The sequence below is a fragment of the Zophobas morio genome, unplaced genomic scaffold (genome assembly GCF_036711695.1).
Source record: "Zophobas morio isolate AGI-343-1 ecotype UQ-CSIRO unplaced genomic scaffold, CSIRO_AGI_Zmor_V1 ptg000113l, whole genome shotgun sequence".
Taxonomy (NCBI): Eukaryota; Metazoa; Arthropoda; class Insecta; order Coleoptera; family Tenebrionidae; genus Zophobas; species Zophobas morio.
Window position 1 is genome coordinate 134010 of NW_026972218.1, and position 25410 is coordinate 159419.

Below are 25410 nucleotides of genomic sequence, written 5' to 3' on the forward strand. Positions count from 1 at the left end.
AAGAGAGCACTAACAACTTATGTGGAAAAATTGAAGTAAAAAGTACAGTAAATCCGGTTATAAAAATCTTAATATAACTACACCCTAAACTTGAACTGTGGTCAACGAAAAGTTACAATTTTTATTGATGTATTCAAACTCCTCAGGGTAATAGTATTACGCTAATATGATACCTTTGATGCTTTTAAAAAAGGTCTACTCGCTTACAGCCATCTCTAACACGTGTTAAAAGGTATCGTCATGTGAATGATTGTTTACTCTGATTTTGTTTAAGTTAAAATGGTTTCATTTACAAATTAAGCATAAAGTTTACTAAATTCCAAATAAGTAAATACAAGGAAATGATTTTACTATTTCATGCGTTTAATGAAAACTCAGCTTTTAAATAGTGGCTTAGATATTGGAAGCCTTTACTATCATTAGAAGTGTTCACGCCATACTTAGAAGCGTAAAAGCTGATTGGAGAAATTAATTGTAATTTTGAAAGTATGAGTATATATTTAAAATCGTATAAGGGCTACAGGCCAGCGTGCGAGGCCCTCTTTGCTTTTCCTTTCCTTCTTTAATGTCCGTTCAGTGTGGTACTTGCAAGTGGTTTGATGTTAGGAAGGGTTTTGGCTTCATTACACCAGACAAAGGTGGCCCAGACCTTTTCTGCCACCAAACCTCCTTAAAGTCTCAAGGTTTCCGTGCGTTAGCTGAGGTTATTATCTGCTTTTATTCTTTACATCAAACTAATTTTTTAAAAAATAGGGTGAGCGTGTGGAATTTACCGTGGAGATAGATGGAACTGGTAGAGCGAAAGCTGTGAATGTTACGGGGCCTGGTTGCTACTATGCAAACTTTTTTTTATGCTTTTTAACTTGCTGGGTTCTTTTATTTAGATGGCGTAGACTGTCAAGGCCCTCAAAGGCGCCACTTCCCCTCTCGGGATAATTATTATGATGACCACGCTTATAAGCCTTCTAATGGATTTTCTTCACCTTCTTATAGGAGTGGAGGTCCCTCTAAACTTTAGTTTTTATCGCTTTTATTTATCTAAAGTACATAGGTTATAACCAGAGAAGACAACGTGATTACGAACCTCGTTACTACTCACACGCCGAAGACGAGGGTAGCGACAACAGGAACTTTCGCAGAGACCGTAGAAGTCACTCTAGGCAAGGCTTTAGGGGTCACCAATCTCGTCATCCCCGTTATGAACAGGAAAACCATTTTTAAAGCTTATGATTAAGTCACTTTAGAGTTCACTGTATTTAGGACGACAAGAAGACTGTTATCTATTATTACTAAAAGATTTCGCTTATTTGTAGCCTATAAGGCCTATAAATTTTATACAAGTGTTAAGATCTATCGGTAATTACTTGAATGCTTCGCTGTAACGCGGTGTTATGCTTTAATTTTTTTTTGGTCGTGCACCGCTCAGTTATTTATGATTGCACTTCTAATCTTTAATTCATTAAGTTAAAGAAGTTTTAGTTCACCTTGAGTTTGTTGCAATTGTAAGAACCTTATAGATCAAGTGCGTTTTTATCTTTTGTTCTCGCCTAAGCAAAGTATTGAAAAGTGCTTGGGATAAATATAATTTCGTTCATACTAGGGTAGCCTTAGCTTATGGTTAAAAGTGTTATACTTATATCACTTCTAACGTTGCGTGTGCTAGCCTTCCTAGTTTGTGGCAATTCCTTTATAAGTGTTAGTATTTTAAAGGTAGTTACTTTTATTCAAGCACCGAACTTCTTTGTGTTGGAAGTCCTTATGACGTTGAGATATACACACATATACGTGCTTTCACGACTTGCTAGTATTCCGTTTCGGAGTATAGTTAGATATTCTACATATCGAGCACCTACTACTTAAAAGAATTTATTTTCATTCTCCTCAATACAGTCAAGTCTTAATGGTTTAAGGGGAGGTTTATTGAGGTGAATTACTGTTAGCGACCATTCTAAGAAATAAATTATCTTGCTGTGTGTAACTTTTCATTAAAGGCTCCCGTACTTTATTTTGTTTAAACTCCACTTTTAATCAACTGGGAACCTTAAAATTACTAATAGCAGATTTTATTGGAACTCGTGGGGAATTGCTATTAACTTGTTTCTCTACCCTCTTAGCTGTTTATAAGATCGACGGCTATTACAATATCGTAGTTTTAATCCTAGATTTTAAGGAATGAGAGCGGGGTAGCCGTGGAGGCGGCTCCCCAGGACCCACTTGCGGAGATCCGGCTTGACATTTCACAGGACACCCAGTTAGTCATTACCTTCGTTAAAAGTTACCCAGTATAAATTGGAGAATGTGTCTTCTTTAAATCTTATAAAATTAATTAGTAAACTGAATCTGTAGAGAATTTCTTAACGTTGGATTTTTCAAGATCACACAGGAATTGTAAATACTGAATTGAGCGTTATTTTAAATTTGTAGAACGTTAATACGAATGTTCATGCCTTCGTAGGCGTATCAACCACCTCTGTCACACCGTTATAACCATTGCTTAATGCTATAGTTAAACGCGACGCTAATAACCAATCATGCTACTCGGTTAGTTCGGACTGGGCTGCAGCAGGTGACGATTATCAGGCTGCTGACTTTCACTTTATTGAAACGGTCGAGCTGAGCGCTGTTGTTAATAAGCCGAAATAATCTACTTTTTGCCGTGGCATCACTAATGAGATGCTAAATAACAGTTTTGAATGTCGTCATAGCTCAGCGGTTAAGAGCATTGGCGCGCAAAGTCAGGGTCGTGGGCTCGATTCCCAAAGATGTGACACTTTTTCCATCTTTGACGGGCTGCGTAGTTAATCTAGGCTTCATAATTCTAATAAATACAAACTGCCGCCTGTGGCGGTAAGCCAACTGAGCTGCCTCGCAAGTTCTACTATGTAATGGCCCTTAGCGCGAAACAAAATTATTTTAATTTTAAATAATTAATTTTCTGACTTACCTCGAGGTTTTAAACAGTTAAGATAAATTTTTAACTCGAGTTTAACTATAATAATGGACGGAGATTCTTAGCAGTGACTAACGTTAAACAAAATTATATTCTGCTTGCCTCTATAAAGTTAACTTTTATAACCAATTTCTTCAGCCCTTTTCGATTGTGTATCTCTTGTTTAAGTTACTGTGCTCCTAACAATGACATTTGGATGTAGCGACTATATTTATAGTATAATAGATACTACTAGTAATTAAACGCAAAACAGAATCTGGCGAAATCCTAGACGCGCACTGTGCCGCTCATGCCGCCAACCAATCCAACAGGTAACCTTAATTTTTAAAAAAACAAGGAGAAACAATGCTGGCGATAGTCGTCTACAAAATTGAATGTACAGTTCCAAATTTTTAAACTAACTTTCTCAGCCTTTAAGAGTTGATAACTCCACAAGTATGCCAATAAATTTAGTGCACTTCATAGTTTATAGGGAGAAGGCACTCCAAGACTTATTATCCATAAAGTGAAAGATAAAATATAGTGGTACAAATAGTTTATAACACTTCATCCGTAAAGGCTCGAAAAAGTGCTAATCAGTGGAGTTCCTCCTTAACATACGAAAAAGGGGAGGAATAAACATTAATATCTAGCGAACGTTAACTTTTGAGCCACTCGCAGACTGAACTTTGCTCTTCACCTCGTCTTCGGAAATGTCTGATCTATGGGTAGCCTCAAAAGTCTGTAAGAAGCCATAAGTAAGGTAAAGAGTAACAGTTACAATTGTAAAGTCTAAAGAAAAGAGAAGCGCGATAAGAGTAGAAGAATCCTCAATTAGAAGAGGGGTGGAAGGCATACGGGCCAGTAAACAGCATCCTTCTTTCTTAAAAACATACCACGTGGTGAGGAGCAAAAAGTTCTGAGCAGGCGCCTTTATGGACAGTAACACGCGCTCGGGCAAGACCAGTGACTTTCTCTCCGATCCACGCAACATACACGAACTTAACCGTTGTTATTCCTGAGAAAACATTGATTATTAATGCTTGCAAAAGCGAAATAGAGAACCACCTTCGTAGTTATCAGTGGTGCGTAACAGACCATACTGGGCTTGCTCATCTTTAAAACTCGATATAAATTCCTTCATGATAAAGTATTATTATTGTTAGCGATTTCCAAAGCCTAAACCCTTTGCTCAGGACACAAGAATGCCAAAGCCTACAAAAAAGTGTGTATTATATACAGAGCTTTACTGCGATATCGCCGGCGCTTTTTTTCCCGAGATTGAGCTTATCGGTTCTGGGATCTACCTTTACAGTAAAAAGACACTGCGTAGATGAACCGCACCTTTATATAACCTTGCTTTTCATACTCAGCAATGACTAGTTTTACATTGCCGCCGTCTTTTCTTAACTCCGTCATGGCATCCCTTAACTCCTGGCTGAATTTCAAGGCGTGAGAGCTAACATTCACCGAATGCTTTAAATAAATTGTAGTAAGAAAATGAGGTTATGAAAGGCCTCCGCAAACACAACTTACAAAGATAGTGTTACTAAGTCAACCATAAAGTAATAAATATTCAAGAACAAATACTTTAGAAGTAGACTCGGGCTTCTTAATGTTGGTAGCAGCAGATCTTTGGGTAAAGCCTCTCATCTGCCTCCCCTCGGCGGAGTCAATTTCGTGTATGGCTGTCCCAGAAACCTTCAAGATAATAATTATTAAGTTGCCGCGGAATAAAAAACCACTTTTATAAGCTAATACTTCGGCAACCCTACGAGTGATCGAGGCCTCACTGATTTCCGAAGGGTCCACTATGTCGCAAATAGAAACGTGGTGAGGAGAAAAGAATTTCTCCACAATGTCACCTCTATAATAATATTAAGGTAAATATAAATATAAATAAGTATATAATTTCCTTGTTATCCCGAATCTTCCTTTTTTAACCAATGGAACATGAATACCAACGAAGTGCAAAAGAACAAACTTCACAGTGCTGCTGATCTCCACTTGCTCACTAACACGAACTGAGGGAAGTTAATAGCTTAAACATTAAAAGTAGGAAACAAAAGATATACGATAAGCATATGATATATTATCGCTTTTAACTTCCGAAAGCAACTCGTTTAAGCCGCCAGTCCCAGAGCCAGTAAGTTTAATCAATTCTGGACTTCCTAAAGAACATAATGACTATACTCGAATCGTAAGGGTAAGTATAAGAAAAAAATGAGGAAACCCTTTGAATATAAAGATTATAATTTTTTCTTATAAAAGCGGGTTAAAAATACAAAATAGACTTAAACAATTACATAATTTATTTTTACTCTTTACTGACATAAAAAATAGGGAAAAAACAAATCAACCTGGAGTTTAAAGCTTAACTGTTTAAAAAAATAAGATAAATATTTCATAAACTATTTTAAAATTGAAGCAAAAGTTGTTATCAAGTATTAAAAAAAAAGATAGTGTAGCAAATTCATATAACACCATTTACCTTGATGGCTAGCCATAGCCCAGTTTATAGGGCTGTGGTCATCCTTTACGTTGGAAATAGCTTCTTTCAGCTCCTGTTCATTAACTACTTTAACAACCATGCCCTTCTACAAAGTCAAACGGAAGTAGCAATTACTTAGTAGGTATTACTACTAAAGAAGTAAATAACATAGGTTACCAAAAGGACCTCGAATAAGCAGGCCAACCAATGAGAACTTTCATAATTTTATCAAGAATATGAGGAAGAAACACGTGCGTTTTCTATTTAGAACAGTGTTTTCCAACCAATTCACACTTGCAGTCCGGCGAAAGCATAAAATATATTGGCGAACAGGCATCAACCGAAATAAAAACCAAAATTTATAAAATTTTAATATTTGGTTAATGCGTCTCTGCTTTCCGCTGTGTAACTAATTGAGATATACGTGGCTGCGGTGTTGTTTCTGAAAGACAAAGGGCTGCATTAACATCCAATCAATTCCTCTGTTTTATTTTTATAGCTGACACAGCTAAAAAATCTCCTCACACAACTAGGAAGCCGAAAAAACTACCAAAAACTTAGCTTTATAATTTTGAGATGGGTTTGTATCCACTTGATGAGACAATGATTGCATTTTAAGTGTGGTCATTAGAGTGATATCAGAAAACCATTCGGTTAGCTTTCTTTCTCTAAGGGTTCAAGAGTGCATGATTTTACATCAAAAAAAATATTAACTAATAGGTTTCCTATACGTGGAGTCTCATTTTCAGGGAAATAATTACAAAGTTGTCAGTCAACGCACTAAAATATAGGCTTATGTTGAATGTGATTGTGTGGTTTATATATAGCCTTAATCTATTATAAATATCCTCTAGTAACAACTATTTCTAAAATTAATTACTAAAACGATCACCTCATAGATGGATAATGAGCCTTTACGTTCTAGACCTGTAGACCAGAATCTACAACAATTACAATTTAATGACAACAAGGGCTAATCCAGTTCTATGGATTGGGACTCAAACCAAGCAAAATACCAAACGGACAAACACATGCAGAAAGCGAGAAAGCCTTTTTTGTTTATTTATATATAAATGGCTTTTCTTGGTGCTCGAGCAAGCCAAAAACTTCGAATACTCGAGCTCTCAATCAGGAGTAATCGCGGCCAAGGTTCATTCCGGTTGTAAATCGATAATTTCTTTGAATTTTATCTCTTAAACAAACATGTAAACAGAAAAAAACTATTGCTTAAGTGAGTCTAGTGGGCGCCGATAACGAGCCTTATCCCATGCATCGTAATAGAGCTCTCTCAATAGCAGATTGTTAGTGTGCCTGGTTAACCGGGCATAAAGACAATGGCACTGCGTCGGAAGACGGCGTTCAATGGGTCTAACTGGATGCAAGACACCTACAAGTGTTGTTCGTTGCGAGGTGTATAAGTTAGTTCTTGCAGCATAGTAAAGGGTAAAGTGCCTTAGTTGCTGACTTGACCTTCGCCATCAAAATTTGTTGTCAATAATGACTCCCAGGTATTTCGCTTGAGAGCAACACAAGACCTTCACGCCCATCAAAGGTTGAAGGGGTCAACGAGAGAACGCGTTTTCTCGTCATTAGGAAGACCTTGCTTCGTGGAAATTAAAGTGACTTTCCATTTACGGCACCAGCCGGCGAGCGCGTCTAGATAGCGCTGCAGGTGCTGGTAACAACATGCCGGGTGGCTTTGACTAAATGGATGTGTCATCGGCGTATAGGGCGACACGCGTGTGAGGATTATTTGGTAAGAACACGTCACGCATATAAATTGCGAACAGTAAGGACAAGAGAAGGTAGCCCTGCGTGACCTTTGATGACAGTGGTCGCAAAGGAGACAGTGTATCTTCTAAGCGCACGCTGAAAATGCGACCGTCTGAGTAAAACTTCAGCACCCGTAAAAGACCGCGCGGGAAGGTTAACGAGCGCAGCCTCCGCAACAGACCTTCATGCCAAATTTATTTTAAGGGCTTCTCAACGTCAAGAAAGATGTTGCTTTCTGCATTTTTATAGTTAAAAGTGCGAGTAGTCCATTCGGTTATGCAAAGGAGCTGCTGGGTGGTTGAGTGTCCTTGCTAAACTCCAAACTAGAACTTGTCAGGGTGATGCGAGCGTCTACGACCTCCCCAAATTGGCGCGTTAAAGTGGTCTCATCTACTTTGCCGGCAGTTGACAAGAGGCTGCGGTTTCGGTGACTTCGGCAGATCACAACAATTGCTGCCTTTGATCTTAGTAGAAGTGCCGACCATCACTGAATTTACTTAAAGGTACGGGTAATACATCGCTGCTAACGGCATTTTTTCCAACTCATTAGTCATGCTTTCGGAACCAGGCTCCTTGCGTTTAAGTAGCTTCGATAATCCTCCCGAAAATCGTTTGTATTACTAACTCAAGTGGTTCCCCGGTTTCAATCAGGAGAAAATTCGTTAGAAGGTGCACGTCATTGGCAGTTTAGGGAGCAGGTGGCACGAAAAGGTAGCTTCGTCTATACCACTCTCAGCCGCAATATTTACTTCGCGAAGTGGTGGTAGTGGTGCATGTCCGCGATTTCAGACCCATTTTACAAATTTTTAAAAGGAGGAGCTGCCTGACTTTGGTATATAGTGCTCTGCAATTATAATGGGCCATTAATTTCGTTTAAATACACTTATGCGGTCGGTTGAGCTTTAGTTTCTCTTCGACGCTTTGCGACAGCTTGGCCACTCGGAAAAGCCGTCGACGTGGGCAGATAAATTATGTTGGTCTGACAAACGATGGGGGCGGTACTTTACCTGTTGATATAGACAGTGTGTGCCAGTGAGCTTCGAAGCAGGCAATAGCACCATCCAGCAGGGCGGGCGTGATCTTGAGAAGAGCAGCAAATTTGCCCTTTTTGGTATAAGACCGAGTGACAGTTTCCGGTGGTATCCTTCTCTCACCTAGTTCGTGAAGAACTGGAAAGTGTCGGACAGTTTTTTTTAATAAAATTTTTTAGAATAGTAGCGCATAAGCGTACCCATTTTACATGATCGTTGGGACAAAATAGTTTTGCCTTACACCATGTGTTCCAAAAATGCTAATATTTTTAGTTCTGTCATTAATGGTTATACTAAAATAGCGTATTTTACCGCGTGTTACGGAGAGTACGTCATTGGCAGATTTCAATGTCATATGAAAATTTTTTCCAAAAGTGGAATTATTTCTGTCCCTACTGTACGCTATTGCCCAAAAAGTCAGCTTTTTTGAGGCATTCGTAATATATATTAATGTAAAAATCTGGAACAAGGCCCTAAATAGAAATATTAAGTCCATTCAGAAGGTTATATATGTCCGCCATAAACACAAGCTCAGTCCCCCTTCTCCCATTTTACAAAAACTCTTCTAGGCTCTCCCAGAAATTGATTTACTTCTTCCTTTAGTTCAAACAAGCGTACAAAAACTTTTCCTTTCGATAACACCTCGCTTTTGCCTGGAGTAGAACCTGTTGGTAAAGTGAGTTCATTCTCTCACATTTTGTGGTGAACAATCTTGAGTTCCCAGCTAAACTACATATTTCGTTAATTACCTTCACCGCGTCATTCATCACAGTTTTTAGTCCAGAAAAGTGCTTCTTCGCAGCTAGATACTCCGGTGGATTGTACAGAGTATGAACAAAAAACTTCTTGATGAGCGACGACCAATCAAGCTAGCAACGACCGCCCGTACGCACACCAACGCATTTACGTCCATCTGAGTCCTATGCTTAAAAATAGTCATCAAGAGTATTAGATACCTCCGAACTACTGTCCGTACAAGTAAATTAAGGCAACATAAAAGTTCTTCCTTAAATCTTCATCTTCTCTATTCCTCACAAAGAAAAGCAAAATAGCATGGTTTCTGAATTCCTTTCTATCAACCATTTTTTAAAACACAGGACATCTCGATTTTTTTTCCCCACTTTCTTTTCAATATCGATGAGCATGTCAACAGTACTCCTATGAACAGTTTATTGGAAAACAGTCTCTAGTTTTTATAGCTGAGGGCCCAAATTTTTCTGTGCGCTAATATGCTAAGTTCAACTAAACCATCACTAATAGTAAACAGTTTTTTAGTTTTTTAGTTAGTCGAAAGGCAACTGAATAACCTGCTTAAAGCAGCGACTTGTGACTATTCCTTATAGTTCTCAGTTGACCTTCTCTGAAGTTTATTTGGTGACGTAATCTCCATAGAAGTTTTGTAGATTATTATTTGTACAATTCAAATGCAAATGACGGGCCAGTTTTCACCGCCAGGGGCTACAACGAAACCAAGCTTTGAACATCCTCTATCTTAATACTTGACAATTTTTTTTTCTCTTTTTAGGAATGTTTACATTCCGGAGTATCAAGGTATTTAATTTTCTCTTTCTTCTAAACTTGAAGACTAGTGCTTGGCTTTCAGATTCATTAGTAATTATTTTATGAATAATGTTTTGCCTTCACTAAAAAGGGATAAAAGGTTTAATATTTGATTTTTTTTATCCATCCTATAGGTTTCTAAAATTTACGGAAAAGGTAATTTATTATTTAAAATTTTGCAACCCATTAATTAGAAAACAATACGCCCGAACGCGATACAGTAAGATTTTTTTCAACACACCAGCTTGCGGCTTCGGAGACCGCGCTCTTCGTCAATACTCGTCGCCTGCAGGGTTCCGCCTCCCATCCGCACCCCAACAGCGGGAATGAATTTGAAGCATATAGTGGAACAGTTGAGTAAGAACATAGTGAAAACTTTCGCGGGCAACAGGTTAAAGAACACAAATTAAAAAAACCATCAAGCATTTTGATGTTTTCTAAGATTAGTGCATGTATGGCGCGCTTTTTATTTCACTTTGGTTATTTGGGTGTAATTGTAAAGAAATTTAATAATTCTGTTTCTGCTTCTTTCTTACCTCCACGTCATTGCTTAGGCGCCTGTCAGGTCTTACCGCATCCCACGTCGATAATGTGGGGACAAACCTTAAACTTGAGAATAGGCACTACGCCGTTGCTACGCGAGGCTCTATGTTGTAAACTCTGTCCTTAGCGCTGTACATACGGGACATGTCCAGTAAGCGCTAATCTCGAGAGGACGCACTACATTTCTCCGTGACTTTACCCCCATGAGGTTAAGACCCCATAGGGCTTAGAGGAGGTGTACCGTCTCATTATTGAATATGAACCAATATAGCGGAAACACGTCCGCGCCCTACTGCTGCCGCGCGCGTCTTCTTCTAAACGTAAAAATTCGAGAAAAATCAAGCGACTGCCCTGGTGCACCCTATTTCGCCCCTTAATTTAATACAATTTAAAGACTTTTACAAAGCACAGAGGTTGCTTTTAAACATGTCATAACACATTTCGGCTACCAATGGGCTCAAGACATATAGACTCTGTATGTGTTCTCGCTTCCAGATGTTCCGCGAAGCTCTGCCTGGTCAAAATTTTCATGTTTATATATATAATTAAAAGAAATAATTTATTACGCACAATTAACTTAATTAAAATTAAAACTAGGTAGTTTACTCTCGATTTAACGAGCAACTCTATGTCATTAACTTAAATATAAACTGCTGTGAGGGCCCAAACCCTAGAAGGCTAATTTGTGCAGGAGAGCCCCTTTAGAAATTTTTTATGTAAAGTTTTTTCTCCACGCCATAAAGTTAACCCCCACTTTTAAAGGTAGTACATAATTTTTTAAGGTTTTGTTTCTTATAATCACCCTTTTATCCTCCTCGTACGTGACTAACTTCTTTTCTCTCCGCTCAAACCTCCTTAGCGTTGTAAGCCATTGACATCATTATTTACAGCAGCTCAAAATCTCCACCTCCAGCAATTAAAAATATGCGCTCCTACCTAAACTTATTGAGGTTGGGTTAACAAAGTGGAAAGTAACCCTTAATCTTAAGTAGCAACGCCATACTTATTTTGAGGAAAAGAAAATATTTACTCAAAGATTTATTTATTTTTTAAAAATACTATTATCCTGGGCAAAGCAACTCAATCCCTTGGTGTCTTTACTGATAACAAACTAATTTGGAAGGTCAACACTTTATACCTGGATTAAAAAAACCTTAATAACTAATTAATTAGCTACAAAGCTTTTTTAAGTCCAATTAAGAGTTACGAAGAAGTATATTTTTTTTTTCAAAAGATAGACCTACAACTGATACAAACCAACTTTTTTTTAAAAATGTTAGCATGGGCTCCTCGGTTTATGAGATTTTCCCAATGATAATGTGAATGCGAACGTAAACTATATTTGAAGTATACTAGGAGCTTAGCCGAGAACTAAAAGCAACCCTCTTACTTTCACTATTTTTTAGTCAACCGAAACATCTTTATACTATGCAAGTTTTATAGCGAAACATAACAATTATACTGATAATAACGGTAGATAAAATAGTTAAATATTAATTAGTAATCTATTAGTGAAAATATCTATGGAGTAATAGTAAAAATACAGTAAATAGTAGTTATTATGACATTAATTATTATTACTATAGTAGTAAATCGGCGAATATTAACTTATTTTTAACTTATAAAGAAAAAAAATAAACCTTTTAGAGGTTATTTTCAATGTTAGCGGTTTTAATTTTTACTAAAACCTGGCTTGTAAAGGCAGCACCTTTGCAGGGGGGTGAATTTCATTAACCCTTTCACTAGGAAGAATGTAGATTAAGCAGTATGTTGTTACTTGAAACGACTGTAGCATGCCGTGCAATAAGTATATTAATTAATTGATTAAATCCTAACGCCCTGCATATTACAGAGAATGCACTTTATAAGGTAAATAAATAAAAAGTAGTATCAAAACCTTTTTCATTTTTTGTAAAAGCAAGGTAAAATGATTTTAGAGGACAGAGTTTACGTTTCTAAAATTGTGTCTGACTTAAGAAAGTCAGTTTACGAGACAACTCTTCGAGGTTTATACGATAGTTCAAACTGGTGAACTTTTATTATTGTGTTGAACCTTAATTATAACTTATAAAAAAAAAATTAGAAAAAATTGCTTTACTTATTATAACTAGGGCTGGTAACCTTTTAGAAACTTTAAAAAAAAGCACTTTATTCGTAGATAATAATTTTATGGAATATGAGACAGATAAAACGTTGTTGAAAGAATTGCCTCAATATTTGGTTATATGTATTCTGTACACATCTTTTCTATTATTAATTATATTATTACATATTTATATAGCTGGCCAAAAGTTGCTTTGAGTTAAAAGAGTTTAAACGAGCAGCACACTTTATAGCGGGCTGTCAAGCTCATATAACCCGCTTCCTATATTATTACTGCCTATATCTGGTTAAAAGTCTTATAGAGCTATATGTGAAAATTTTATATAGTGTAATACCAGGAGGGCGAAAGGTTAAAATTGGATTTCCAAATGCAACGAAATTTAAAAAGTTACTTTTTAGTTTTCTCTTTCTTTTCGTGGTACATTATAGTTTTTAACAGTGAACAAGTCATGTTCCATAGTAAACAAAGAAATTCCTTACATTCATGATAAGTTACGTGCTCTTCACCTGAAAAAAGAACTTGACGGTTTTGAACTATACTTGTCTCTTTCTATAAACTGTTACTTTTTAAGAAGTCTTATTAACTTTTGTGCCTAGTAGATACGGAATCGTTTTAAAAGAAAAAAAATGTCTACTTGAAGCCCTTAATATTTTTGTTGAAGCCTGCAATAAAGTACTTTTAACTTATAACGCAATTTAGCGTTGACAATTATTGAATGTATCTTAACGTGAATAATATGTCTTTTAACTGCGCTATAATGTTTGCCAGAACTATTCGAAAGCGGGCTGAATTATACTCAGTTTGAACTTATATTTTTTTTTTTAAAAAATACTGTATTTAGTAGTCTGCGAGCAATTTAAGCGTTACTTTATTTATAAAAGACACCGTTTTTCTATGCAATATGGGTGGAGCTCTCCTCTCTGGCGTCTACCTTCCCCGAATATTATTCGGTTTATTATCTTTTAGCCACCTAGGTACTTTTAAAAGTTACAAGTCGTTGAATAGAATCTCTCTCTACCGTCGCACTGGATGGTAGACGTTTTTTCTGCTCAGTATGAATTAGGTCAAGTACTTAGCCTTTCAAACTATAACACTATTTATATACTTAATCTATAGACTGCCACCGCGAAGAAAACTCTATCGACATCTACGAGAAACTGGCAAAAATATTCGAGAAGAGCTCTTTCCTGCATACCAAAATTGGGCTTTGCAAATATAATGCGAGAGGTAATAAAGAAGCTTTCAGGGTACTCACACCGCGCTGAACGTTTACGGGATCGCAGATTTGGCGGGGGCGCAAAAGGAGCTCCTGGGGGCCTGCGAGGGCACCAGCGGATGTATGGAGGGTCTCGACGCCCTCTCCAACATCTTCCACGTGCAAGGCAAAAAGGTGGGGTTACCTTACCTTACGCCCGGGTGAACGAGGTCTATTCATAATCGACTTACAGGAGCAACTAGCTAAACTTGCGCACGAGGTCACAGAAATCAACATGCGCAGGCCCGAGTCTTGTTGTATTGTTGGTAACTTTTCTATCCCCTTGATTATAGGCCTTCCATGCCGTAATAACAAGCTAGGAAACTATTATAGTGTATACGACGACCACCAGAAGGCAATCTTATATTTCAAAAAAGCGCTTCACCTAAATTCTAGTTGTCTAAGCGCTTGGCTTTTTCTGGGGCACGAGGTAAGTGTTTTACTTGTTTCTTTGGCCTGCAGTTACAGAATGCTTTTTTCTCGGGTAGTACTTGATCACGAACAACGTCTCCAAAGCCATCAAGGCGTATCATTCTGTACTCGGTACTGCCCTTTATTCTTCTTATGACAATTTCTAAGTCGAGCCGATACAAGAAATTGACCCGAATGAGTTCCGGGCGTGGTACAAGCTTGGTCACGCTTACGAGACCCTCCGTCAATTTCCTTTAGCATTGTATTATTATAAAAAAACCGCATTTCTAAGGTACACAAAATGCAGCAATAAATTCAGCTTTATTAACATAAAAGTCTCCCTACAGACCAAAAGACGAAAGGCTTTCCGATGCTGTCAAACAGCTGAGTAGAAACATTATAGAATGCGAAGAGACGGTTTAGGTAAGGAAGGTATAATGACACATGCAGCTAATAAACGTATTCGCAAAACCTTGCATCCATGAAAGCCATTATTCGTCGGCTCGAGCTTTGAAGGAACGTTTTTCGTATTCTTTAAGTTTGTACTTGCGCCTCTGTCTGTTTCTTTTCCGGGTTTCGATTATGTTTCTCTCTTGAAAGCTACGGAATCGCTCTCGTAGAAAATCGGATTTAGGCGTTATAGCGCGGAGAGTCCCGCTGAGTTCTTCACCTGAGCGAGGCAACAAGTTTAAAGGACTGCTAGGCACAAGGAAACATAGAAGATACCGATCTGAACATCGAGGTGTTCCGGCTGATACTTCAGCCTCCCGAATCTTTTTGGCTGCAGCTCTGAACTGAGCACACAGGCAGTACCAACAGAATAGGCGAGCATACTAACACAAATACGGACAAAAGTTTTTTCATCCTGCGTCTCTTTGCGGCTAACTGAGTCAGTTCGCTTTTCTTTTCTATCTCAAGCACATGCTTCCTGGCTCGAAAAAACTAAAAGCCCAAGAAATGTAAGAAAAAATACCACATTGCAGTGACTGCAACACCACCTCGTGAGACCGTCTCTTTTCGAACTTTTTCCGACGAGCAGCGCGTTGGAGGGCTCGTTGTCTTGCTTCCTTATTTCGTTGGGCGGTCTTCTTTCTCTCCTGAACTTCTAGTAAACACAAAAATGGTTATCAAACGGAGATCAAAGAGCGACCGCATATCTTACTGTTTGATTTGTTAGCAACTTGAAAGATGCTTTTTTTTCTAAGGCTTAAATTCTTCTCACTATTAGATTGCATAAGAACTACAACAAAGTAATTAGGTAAACAATAAAAAATAAAAAGATAAAATTAACGTCTTACACTTCTTATGAAAAGTTCGCCTACTAGCGCTAACATTTGTCCGAAATGACTTCGCCAAAGAGAGTGGAAATTGATGACCTAGAGGTATTGAATTCATGTTCTGGAAGGCTATCTGACTTGCCGTGGTGAGAAGCGCTCTTCCATGATCAGCAAGAGAGGGATTGCAAGATAACCCGGGATGGCAAGGCTACCGCCATCAGCGAGCAAAAACAAGAGTAGCGCTGTTAGCCAAAAAGGCCGTAAAGCTTAAAAAAAAACTTCATACAACTACAGCCCTCCTAAGTTTCGCTAAAGGGGGCTTCGACTTCCCTGTCGCAAAAGCTTTTTGAGCGGGTTTCACAAAGTTTTCAAAGTTTACGTTGGCCCAAGAAGACAGGTTGGCATTGTGTACTTCTTCACACCATAGATCTTTTGGGGTCCCTACAAAAGTAGACTCATCTGCAAGTCGGTAAAGATAACGAAAACTATAGTAAGAAACGAGTTTAGGCTGCGCGCGACCTTGTTTTCCAGTTAAAAACCTTTGGGCTACTTTCTTATAACAGAATTTCTTGCTTTTCTTTTTCTCTCTTCCACGAATGGACTCTACGTGGGGGTTAGGGAGGAGCATCTACTTTCATGACTATATATTATTTAAATTAAAGAAACCAATAATAAAGGTACCCTCTCGCAGTATAATGAGTTACAAATTGCCCTAAAATCTTTTCGAGTTTGCTTAGCAGAGTTAGCTTTTGACGCTTGCAAAAAAGACTCCTGATATTTCCCGCGATGTAAACCCTTGTCTATGACAAAAAGTTCAGCATCTGCTTTTTTAGAAACTGGGCCCCCGGTTAAATTTTCCAAAAGAAATTCTTCCGCTTTTGCTTCGACATCTAGATTGTAATATATAAGTATCAAAGTAAAAAACTTAGCTAACCTGTTAGAGCTAATAAAACCTTTTGTACTTAAAAATTTCCTCCAATTTTTTTTCTTACTCCTACTAAACTTCCTTATAGATTTAACTGTCCCATTCCCTATGTCGGAAGTATTTTCCTTTATAACCATAATTCATTAATAAGCTCCTACAATATTTATGTTTAGCAGTCAAAAGAGCGGAGGAGCAACCACGGCATAGGGACACCCTTCCTAATCTGTCTGTGGGGTTTACCTGTACCCTCTTCTTGACACTTTTTAAAATTTCTAGTTAACAACGACCTTGAAGATATTTACGAAAGATATGTTCAATTATTGAAGCTGGCTGCTAATAATAGTTTTCAAGCGTCCAGTACATTACCCAAGTTTTCTATGTAAGTTATTGATCTGATTAGTACGGCTGGATATATATTTTAATTGTGATTAATTTAAACTTTAGAGTAAAGAAAATTGGATATACAAGCACAAGGTTTGGTTTTAGCCTTACACTAACGATTTAGCTTTTTCTCGGAACACTTAAAACATATGGTTGCAGGGGAAAAGTATAATTATTGGTGTTTTTGATTCTTTTTATTGTTTTAATAAGTAATATATTTACGTTAAAAAAAATTTGCTTTTCTATAAGCGAAACTCTCACTTTTTAAAGTTTTTTAAGTTATTTTATCTTACGCTTGTGATGGATGTCAAAGTACGTCTAATTGTTAAACAAGATGATTAAAGTTAAGTCAGAAAAAAACATGTTTTTTTTCGTGCTTGTCGGTAAATTTGCAGGTTAGATATTATTTTTTGCCCGGTTTTTTAGTTAATAAATATTCTCGTTTAAAAAGTTTGCTTTACAGTACGACAACGCCCTAAATTAAGAGATTTTCACCCACGACTTCTAGTTATTAATTGATAACTCTGTTGCTATCTATATTGGTTGCAAATTCACAACTTGCTCTTATTTTTAAAAAATTATATTTTTACTAAGTATTTGTATTATTCTTCGAAATACCTCAAATTTAATATATTGTTAATGGTCACTTCTATACATGTTCGACTTAAGTTTTGGAATATAGTAGAATCTGCTTGCAGTAAATAGAGTAAGCTAAGGTTGTAGGAAATATATAAATAACATTTACTCCTAGCATGTATTAAAAGGTTTAGTTAATCCACTGTATAAATAGCTTAGTTAATGGTTTTTTTAGTTTAATTTACTATTTATTTTTAAAGTTAAGTCAACTAAGCCTTAATGTAGGCCAAGTATCTGTTGTTGTCGTGATTTAAACAAACCCCGGTTAAGGCTCTCAAAGCCTTTTTTATAAATCAAAAATTTGAATAAGAAACTCAAGTCTAAATAAATTCAAGGTGAATTCAATATGTAAGCAATGCTGCATCTTTTCATGCATGGAAATCCATCTAAACCTTCTCTTATAGGTAGTTGTTAGGCGAGCAAATAACAATATTACAATTCCTTCAAAATGCCTGACTTTCTCATCCTCACACATAATATGTTACAGCTTTTCTTGTAAACAGAGTCTTAATTACCAAAGCTTATTAACCCCACAAAAGTAAGAGAATGCACAAAAAAATCCAAAGGTAAACATGAAAGTTTTTTGCTATCAACGCTTTAAATATGTCATATACTTTAGCTGACTAAAAGAAAGTTATAAGGATAAACCTTGGAGAAAAATATTTTATTAGCACTAGCCTAATATGAAAGTCTATTTCATACTTTTTTATTCATCGCGTTTAAAGTCATTACACTAACTGCTCTAATGTGTAAAATATTCTGATTAGCCAGCTTGAAAATTCCGCTAATCAAGCACGTGATTTACTACTGTCGCCACCCTTCTGTTAAAATATACCTCTTTTAACTATAGAGCCTCGCAGTCGTGCTCATTTCGCGCACTCCTCCTTATAGCAGTCATTAAATTATTTTGTAGACTTTAAATTTGTTAAGATTAAATTTTTAGTTAAACTAAGAAGTGTATCATGTGGCGTTCTTTAAAAGTTTTGGAGGATTGCGAAATAATTCTTAATCCAGTCATTAAGAAATTTGCAGTGTACCAACCCCTCAATTTAGAGAAGACCAACAACTTGCTGTAATTCTTTTTTTAATAAATAATTATTGGAGTGAGTATACAATATCTAGTTAACTATATTATTTAGAATTTTTGTTAAAGAGAAGCTTCCTCCTCTTCACTTTCACAACAAAGCAGTACAGTTTCTAAAAGTCATAGATGAAGAAAAGTTAAGAGGTTTATTAATAAAAACATATGATGGTATGACCTAGCCTTGTACACATACAATTATTGTAACGTTTACAACATGAATAGAGAAGGGTGAACTTTTACACTCACTTTCTTTGGAAAATAATTTGAAAGCTGAAAAAAATTTGCTTAAACTGATTCAAGAAACAAATTCCTTTGATTATCGGTTAAACGAGCCCATTTATTATAAAGGCTTTTACTTTACTAAAAGAAGTCACATTTAATAAGTAAAGAAATAAATTTTTTTATCTTTTACTTACACTTGAGTGGTACCTTTATTTTTAATATCCACAAGAAACATGCTGCTGTGCCCAGTTTTATTGTTGCCAATTTAGACGGTGGGTATATATATTTATATATCGGTATTAATATCATAAATACATTCTTTTGCTAGGTATAGGGTAACTTATAAGATTTACTGGCTTAAAATGTATGTAGTCTTTTTATTCTCACTTAAATACTCTGAGAAAGTCATTTAAACAACTATTTAAAGATAAGTAATAATATGGAAATAAATTTTACTATTCTGAGATATTTATTAAAGTTAAGGTATCCTGTTTGCCTTTTGTTTACTTTGATAATCTAAAACAGCCGCCTTAACAGCGTCTTCAGCGAGAACTTATAAGTAAAGGGGAAAAAAATTAGTGTGAAGGCCATATTACTTTAAAAAAAATAGATACGGGAGCAGTGAATTTTTACAGGGGGCAACTTGAGTTCGTTAGCAATTGCTGAATTTTTTAAAGTTAATGCTTCTTCGATAGTCTTTCCCTTAATAAGTTCTGTAGCCAACGAACTACTAGCGATGGCAGAGCCGCAACCTGATAAGCATATATCGCCTTTTTGCAAAGAAAAAAGTATTGTTTATTTACCGAAAGTTTTAAAACAGGCATTGGTAATAACATTGTTCTCGTCAACCTCGATTTGTAGCTTCATAACATCACCACAAGCTGGGGCACCAACAAGGCCAGTACCAACCCGAGGATCGGACTTATTAAGGGAACCTACGTTTCTTGGCCGTTCGTAATGTTCAATGACCTGTATAATATAAGGCTTAAAGCAAAAAGACAGGGGTCAACTGTGGATGTATATTTACTGAGTTCTAACGAATATAGAAGTTTGTTAAAAATGGCTAATATGACAAGAATTTTACCGCTAATAACTTAAACAACGGTATACTGATAATATTTATAAGCTGCGTATAACGCAAAGTAACAGAATTAACTTTCAAAAGGTATGGTTCTAGTATTAACTCTCGAGCTATATTTTTCGAAAGTTACAGCTTAATTACAATAAATCTATAACTATAGTACTTTAGGGTGATAAAAAGCCAAAGTATTCTTAATATAAGAGACTCGACCCAACAATAAATAGCGTCCAAGTAGTTTTGACATGTGAAGCGAACTACTAAAAAACTAGGTATTCCTGTGACTAAAATTCGTGCTCTAGACCTTCCTAATATAGCTAATATGTGTAAATGGCGTTAAAATTTTAAAGTTAAGCAACAAATACAGCACCACAGTTACTAAATTCACGTGAACTTTGCTGTAGTGGTTTATCTTAGATGGAAGACTTTTATAAAGTCGGCTTAGACTCTGCAAGAGGTTTGACTTAGTGAACTCATACACCATTTTAATTTGTGATAAAGAAAATAGAGATAAGCTGCTTCTTACTATTAATGCGTTTGGCCTTATTACCTAAAAAACCTTTACCCACTCTCTGCATCACTTTTGTTGTAGTGTAATATACATTAATTTTTATTTCTGCCAAATTTGTTTGTATAACTTATACTGTAGTAAATTTAAAATTTTGCGTATCCATATAATCTTTATACCTAAAAAAGTTTTATAAATTACAAAAAAAGGGCTTTAATGATCTAAAAATGCCGAAAATATTTATATATAAATGTTTTTACTAAATCATCACACTTGAGCGCTGCGTTAATAAATTTTTTTTAACTTCAGTTCAAGTCATGATATAATTATTTGAAAATAAGGCGCACCTGTAAAGGATCCAACTTAAGAAGTCCTGGTTAGATTCAGTACTTTAAAAAACTTTTTTTTAGACTTACTAGAAAAATTAAGTATCAATTTATTTTTACTAAATGACAAAATTTAAAAAGTTTAAGCTAAAATTAGTAAGAGGGCTACACCGTTTTTTGCGGCTAATCTGCAGAGTGGATGGGTATTTGAGTCTACTGAAGAAGGCTATTAAAAATAAAAAAAGAATCAAAGATCCACACTTGCACACATATTAAACGTTAAATCTCCGTTTACTATTACAAGAGGGTAGAGAACAAAAAATAGTCAACTTTTACAGGCCTCCGTTCCTTATTATAATTAAGATTGTCTCCCTACTTTCAGAAACTTTTTAAGAGGATAAAGTAAGCCACCCAGTTTCTATATACGAGGAGAATGTGCTCTTTTTCTCGTGGTTTCTTGAGGAAGTGCGAAGGTAGTTTCATTTAACTAAGCTTTACAAGGCGCCATGATTGGTGGTTATTTTAACAATTAAAAGGGTTATTATTGCTATCACTATACTAAAAATATGTATATAGTGTATACTTTCTATTATTATTTGTTAAAAAGAAAACTTTAAATAACAACTTTTTTTTGCTTTGTATACTCGTCTGGGTCTTCACTTGAGTGATAATGCATATTTTTAAGTATTTCTGATTATGGGTAGTAAACTACCTTACTTTTAATAGTAGCCATATAATTATTCTTTTGCCCAGGTCTTAAGCTTGTTTAAACAACACCATTCTAGATTATTATTTTGGCCTTCTAAACAGTATTAAGTTGTTTGAGTAAAAAAGTCACATCAATTTATTATATAGCTACGAAAACTCTTATGCCTAATTTTTTTGACGTTTGGCTGCCGAGGCCTTTACCATTTTTTCTCGAAAATGGCTCACGATTTTTCTAAATTTTGCTGAAGGTTTAAAAAAGGTGCGTAACATTTTATTACAACGATTTAATGCTTGAAAACTTTTTTTTTAAAAACTTGTATAAGAGAACTTTAAATTTTTAATTGTTAACTGGGTGTCAATGAATGTAAAAACATTTTTCTCTATGCAGTTAACACCTTATTATATATTAAGTTTATCTGTGGATCTCTGAGAAAATCGGGTTTAACAGAAAGTTAAATAATTAATTTTTGATTGGGACGCGTGAGAGAAAGGGTTATTCAACTTTATGCAGATTTTTTATTTTAATTTTACCGTAATTCCCAATAAGTCGAGGGGAGACCGCTTTATTTTGAATTAGGTCCATGTATCTTCGATTTCCTGGAATCCCCGACCAGCATTGCTACCTGCCAGGTTTTAAAAGGTTTAAGTATGTAAAGCCATCATACCAAGATGGGGAGTTGTCGACTTAGCTCAGTAGTTTAGAACAATAATCGGGGACGTGGGTTCGATTCCGTGTCTCTCTTTTTCAGTTTGAAAAGCTTATCTGTTGTGACACTAGTATAGTAAAATAAGTTTTACTTGAGTTCTTTTTAAATAATATTAATTTTTATGGTTTGGGTACTAAATACTATTCTAAATTTATCATAATTTTTGAACCGTGTGCAAAGATTATACGCGTACACTAATATTTTATTGGCCACATATTCCCTTAAATAGATTAGACTTGCAAACGAGCTTTATTTACCTAGGTTAACAATAATTCCTATGAAAGGTTTCTTTTTTAAAAGAATTTATTGTTCTGAGGAAATATACTAAATAGAAGTTAACAAAAAGAGGTATAGAAAAAGCGATTACATAGTTTTTATTATTTATAAACAGGTATTGCAATACATATAAGCTTATACACAAACTTGTATAGTGTACTACACATTAGTGCTATTCAGTTAAATATATCTAGACATCAAGACATTATTTGAAACATTGAAAAGTTTAGTAACTTAATTTTTTAAGTATGCCAGATTATGGGGTATTTTTTTAAATCTATCAGGTCACTACTGCAGTATTTACTTACAAACGCATAACCTGGGTAATGAAAAAAGGAAGTCACAATTTATTTTACAAGGAGTCGGTCACATAAAACGAATTTTTTTTTGTGCAGAATGAGGATGTAAATAAGATAATGACCCTTTGTTTTTGCTCCTTACTTCGAAGTTGTAAGGAGCGCCCCTACAGAAATTTTAACTAGTTAGCTTATTTTAAAAATTTAAGTATGGGACTAAGATAAACTTTGATAAGTTATGTCACATAATTACCTTATCTTTATCGATCCCTTCGGTCGTTATAAGTTGTATACTTATTATTATTACTTTAGACTGCCAGCGGTAGTTTAAGGTCAAGTGCACTTATCATAGGTAAAGATAGTCATAAATTCCATTTTTGTTAATTTTTATAAGGGGGCGGTATTGTCATCGCATTGTTAAAGTAGATAGTTTCTAAAAAATTTGTCAAAATTAACCGCAACTCAAAAGAGGGCCCCCCTAATGAGCGCGATGAACACATGTTCAATAGAATATACACCTAGAGGCATTTTATTAAGGTAACAGGATCTTAAAGTTGCGTTTTTCATAATTGTTATAAAGTTGTATTTTCCTTCAGTTTGTCTTCAGTTATATGATGGAAATATTATATACATGCAAGCCGAGTATAAAATAACAAGATATCAAGTTGCTGGTTACTCTTCTAGTCGTAGTGAAAAACTTGGACCTAATCAAATATGTAAAATAAGTCCTTGCCGACACAAACTGAAGCCTTAGCATAAACAAGTTTATACAGATATAGTTAATATATATATATGAAATTGCTTTAACACAAGCTTAAACCTAATCTGTACGCTATCACCCTATTGGGAGTCTGTAAATTCGTTGTTCGAGCACAAGGAAATACCAACCATGCATTAAAAAATGCACTAATATTAGAGGTCTGGTCGCCCAAAAATATTGCGTGCTCGCAGTGAAGTAGTAGGTGCCTGGGAGGGTGGCCACAGGAAAAAAAAAGGATAACAAACAAGGGTTGTATTTTAGTATACTTTAAACCCCCGCACGTACGAAGGGATTGGCCTAATTTTACTTTACAAGGCTGCTTTAAAGCGAAACTGCTATTTGCTCTGGGCTCTCTTCAGATGTGAACAGCAACAAAGTCAATCAAGACTGCTTGAAGGAGTATCTTGCTCTAAATGGTTCCTCCCGTTAACTCCTGTTTTTCACAAAAGCAAGTAAGGATCGGTTTTGGGAGGGGGACTAAGTTACGGTGTTCCAGCCACCTTCGAAATACGAAGTCACGGGGGGCGGTACCAGACTTTTGCACTTTTTAATGGCTTCTCTTGCATTCGTATCTGTTTCCAGGCCCAGAGACAACCCCATTCGTTGCAAAAGCTCCGTTTCGTCACACAGTCTAAACGGGCCGTTAAGACGAAAAACGTAATGGCACCTAGATAGTTAAAGAAGTAAATTAGCAAAGTACTTGGAAAGTCTACCTTTATTAAGTGACACTACGCGTCTTTGTCTACTTCGCAGTCAATTTGTGTTTCAGAGGAAGCACAGAGAAGAATGAAAGGCAAGTGGATGCGCTCTTTAATTCTTGGCGGGCCTCTCTGCTGCTGAGCTCCAGTGTTCCGGAATAAAAGATTTTTAAAGGACACTTGCTAGTAAGATTTTATTAAATAAGAAAAAGAAAGCCGCTAAATAGGATGTTAATAAAACAAAAAGGCACCTGAACCAACAACTCCTTAAGGAGTACTCTTTTCTGTCTCACGCTCCTTTCAAGACACAATTTCTTATCCTTTGTGGCTTTAAAAAGTGGAGCACTATGATTTTAGAAAATGGACCTTGAGAAAGACGGATTCCTGGGAGGAGCTGCTGGGTAATCCGCTCCACTTAAAAACTTTTTTTTCCTTAGAAACAATATTCATTGCTAAAAGAACTTTTAATACGTCGTAAACTCTTCTCTTAATATTTTTTGGCTCCGGCTGTAAAGTCATACTATGGCATTAGCTAGAAAGCGCACAACAACAGCAACTTATTCGTTTACTAAATCACTCGAGAGGGGCCCAAACAGGGGATCACGGTAGCTTGGGAGACAGAGTTCCGTTACCAGTTCTTCAGCGACCTCAACGTAAGTTGCTTTGCCTACAAAAGTCGTAAATAAGGCGTTTACAAAATCAAAAGTGTGAGAAAACACCTTTAAACTGCAGAATTTGGCAAACTTTCATAGCAAAGAAGCGTAAGCCCTTCCCACCTTTGTCAGTACCTTTGACAGAAGCTCTTTTACTCCTAGTTCAGTTAATACATAATTAACAGACACAGAAGGTCTGTTGACCCACAGTGCAACTGCGTTAAGTCTAAGATTTTGCTACTAGTAAATAAGACTCTCGAGTAAACTACTACATTTCAAACCATAATAAACCTTTAAAAAGTTAAAAAAAATTATTAGTAAAAGAATTATTATTTTACGTTACTTAAAAGAATCTTTGAAATTAAGGGCACTCATGCCTGTTCCCAATAAACTATAAACTTGCCTTAGTGTAAAATCTGGGTATAGACCACAAAGGTTAAGTATTAAAAAGTAAAAGATATATACTAACCAACACTTTTACTAAAAAAAAAATGGCTGCAATATTTTAATAATTGTATAGAGACTAGTAAATAGTTAGGAAAGAAAAATTTTTTAAACAATGCATAAATATAGTTTTACGTTTTAAGGTATTATTGCTTGTGTCAACGGCAAAAAAAGAATGACTGGGCAACCGATAGTAGATAAATACGCGATGGATGCACACCAAACGTAGCAAGGTTCCGGCGATTGGTTCTTTGTCTTTTTTTCCGCCAATATGGGCCATTTTTAAAAGGTGAATCCAACTTTAGTGGAGGTAGGAACGTGCGCCGGCTGATGA

At 36.0% G+C, this 25410-nt stretch overlaps 6 protein-coding genes and 1 long non-coding RNA gene across 10 annotated transcripts; 3 read left to right on the forward strand and 4 right to left on the reverse strand.

Annotated features, from left to right (window-relative positions):
* The first annotated feature begins 541 nt into the window (after positions 1–541).
* Positions 542–1293, forward strand: LOC135144947 (Y-box-binding protein 3-like). The gene is made up of 4 exons (XM_064077084.1): positions 542–703; positions 754–826; positions 885–1001; positions 1052–1293. The coding sequence occupies exons 1-4, from the start codon at positions 566–568 to the stop codon at positions 1219–1221; spliced, it is 498 nt and encodes a 165-aa protein (XP_063933154.1). The 5' UTR covers positions 542–565; the 3' UTR covers positions 1222–1293.
* Positions 1294–3499: 2206 nt separating this feature from the next.
* LOC135144949 (coactosin-like) lies at positions 3500–5522 on the reverse strand. Of its 2 annotated transcripts, none has more exons than XM_064077088.1 (9): positions 5421–5522; positions 5005–5100; positions 4691–4943; positions 4520–4630; positions 4285–4405; positions 4180–4232; positions 3998–4067; positions 3826–3947; positions 3500–3671 (listed from the first exon to the last, which is right to left on the reverse strand). In XM_064077088.1, the coding sequence occupies exons 4-9, from the start codon at positions 4580–4582 to the stop codon at positions 3579–3581; spliced, it is 522 nt and encodes a 173-aa protein (XP_063933158.1). In that variant the 5' UTR covers positions 4583–4630; positions 4691–4943; positions 5005–5100; positions 5421–5522; the 3' UTR covers positions 3500–3578. The 2 variants fall into 2 exon arrangements, with proteins under 2 accessions (XP_063933158.1, XP_063933157.1); XM_064077087.1 differs by having other exon boundaries at positions 4691–4953.
* Positions 5523–12113: 6591 nt separating this feature from the next.
* Positions 12114–12355, forward strand: LOC135144922 (uncharacterized). The gene is made up of 2 exons (XR_010283266.1): positions 12114–12196; positions 12246–12355. It is a non-coding gene; the product is annotated as an uncharacterized LOC135144922 (long non-coding RNA).
* A 139-nt stretch (positions 12356–12494) lies between these two features.
* On the forward strand, positions 12495–14533 carry LOC135144921 (cell division cycle protein 23 homolog). Its single transcript, XM_064077052.1, has 14 exons — positions 12495–12547; positions 12609–12716; positions 12769–12817; positions 12870–12972; positions 13031–13103; positions 13313–13381; positions 13437–13494; positions 13548–13658; positions 13715–13821; positions 13880–13952; positions 14007–14116; positions 14175–14229; positions 14281–14389; positions 14445–14533. Exons 1-14 carry the CDS (start codon positions 12497–12499, stop codon positions 14518–14520), a joined length of 1152 nt encoding a protein of 383 aa, XP_063933122.1. The 5' UTR covers positions 12495–12496; the 3' UTR covers positions 14521–14533.
* LOC135144920 (ribosome biogenesis protein NOP53-like) lies at positions 14421–16439 on the reverse strand. Of its 3 annotated transcripts, none has more exons than XM_064077051.1 (11): positions 16328–16439; positions 16056–16264; positions 15894–16002; positions 15661–15815; positions 15396–15582; positions 15260–15337; positions 15096–15202; positions 14948–15039; positions 14824–14891; positions 14570–14767; positions 14421–14481 (listed from the first exon to the last, which is right to left on the reverse strand). In XM_064077051.1, exons 1-10 carry the CDS (start codon positions 16434–16436, stop codon positions 14589–14591), a joined length of 1293 nt encoding a protein of 430 aa, XP_063933121.1. In that variant the 5' UTR covers positions 16437–16439; the 3' UTR covers positions 14421–14481; positions 14570–14588. The 3 variants fall into 3 exon arrangements, with proteins under 3 accessions (XP_063933121.1, XP_063933120.1, XP_063933119.1); XM_064077050.1 differs by having other exon boundaries at positions 15096–15199; positions 15661–15833; XM_064077049.1 differs by having other exon boundaries at positions 15661–15833.
* A 2661-nt stretch (positions 16440–19100) lies between these two features.
* LOC135144932 (iron-sulfur cluster assembly scaffold protein IscU-like) lies at positions 19101–20184 on the reverse strand. The gene is made up of 5 exons (XM_064077067.1): positions 20080–20184; positions 19867–19968; positions 19426–19591; positions 19237–19374; positions 19101–19174 (listed from the first exon to the last, which is right to left on the reverse strand). Exons 1-5 carry the CDS (start codon positions 20182–20184, stop codon positions 19101–19103), a joined length of 585 nt encoding a protein of 194 aa, XP_063933137.1.
* Positions 20185–23567: 3383 nt separating this feature from the next.
* LOC135144933 (transcription factor Dp-2-like) lies at positions 23568–25356 on the reverse strand. The gene is made up of 9 exons (XM_064077068.1): positions 25212–25356; positions 24976–25048; positions 24699–24790; positions 24549–24646; positions 24346–24486; positions 24231–24299; positions 24014–24162; positions 23782–23948; positions 23568–23714 (listed from the first exon to the last, which is right to left on the reverse strand). The coding sequence occupies exons 1-9, from the start codon at positions 25354–25356 to the stop codon at positions 23659–23661; spliced, it is 990 nt and encodes a 329-aa protein (XP_063933138.1). The 3' UTR covers positions 23568–23658.
* Positions 25357–25410: the final 54 nt, after the last annotated feature.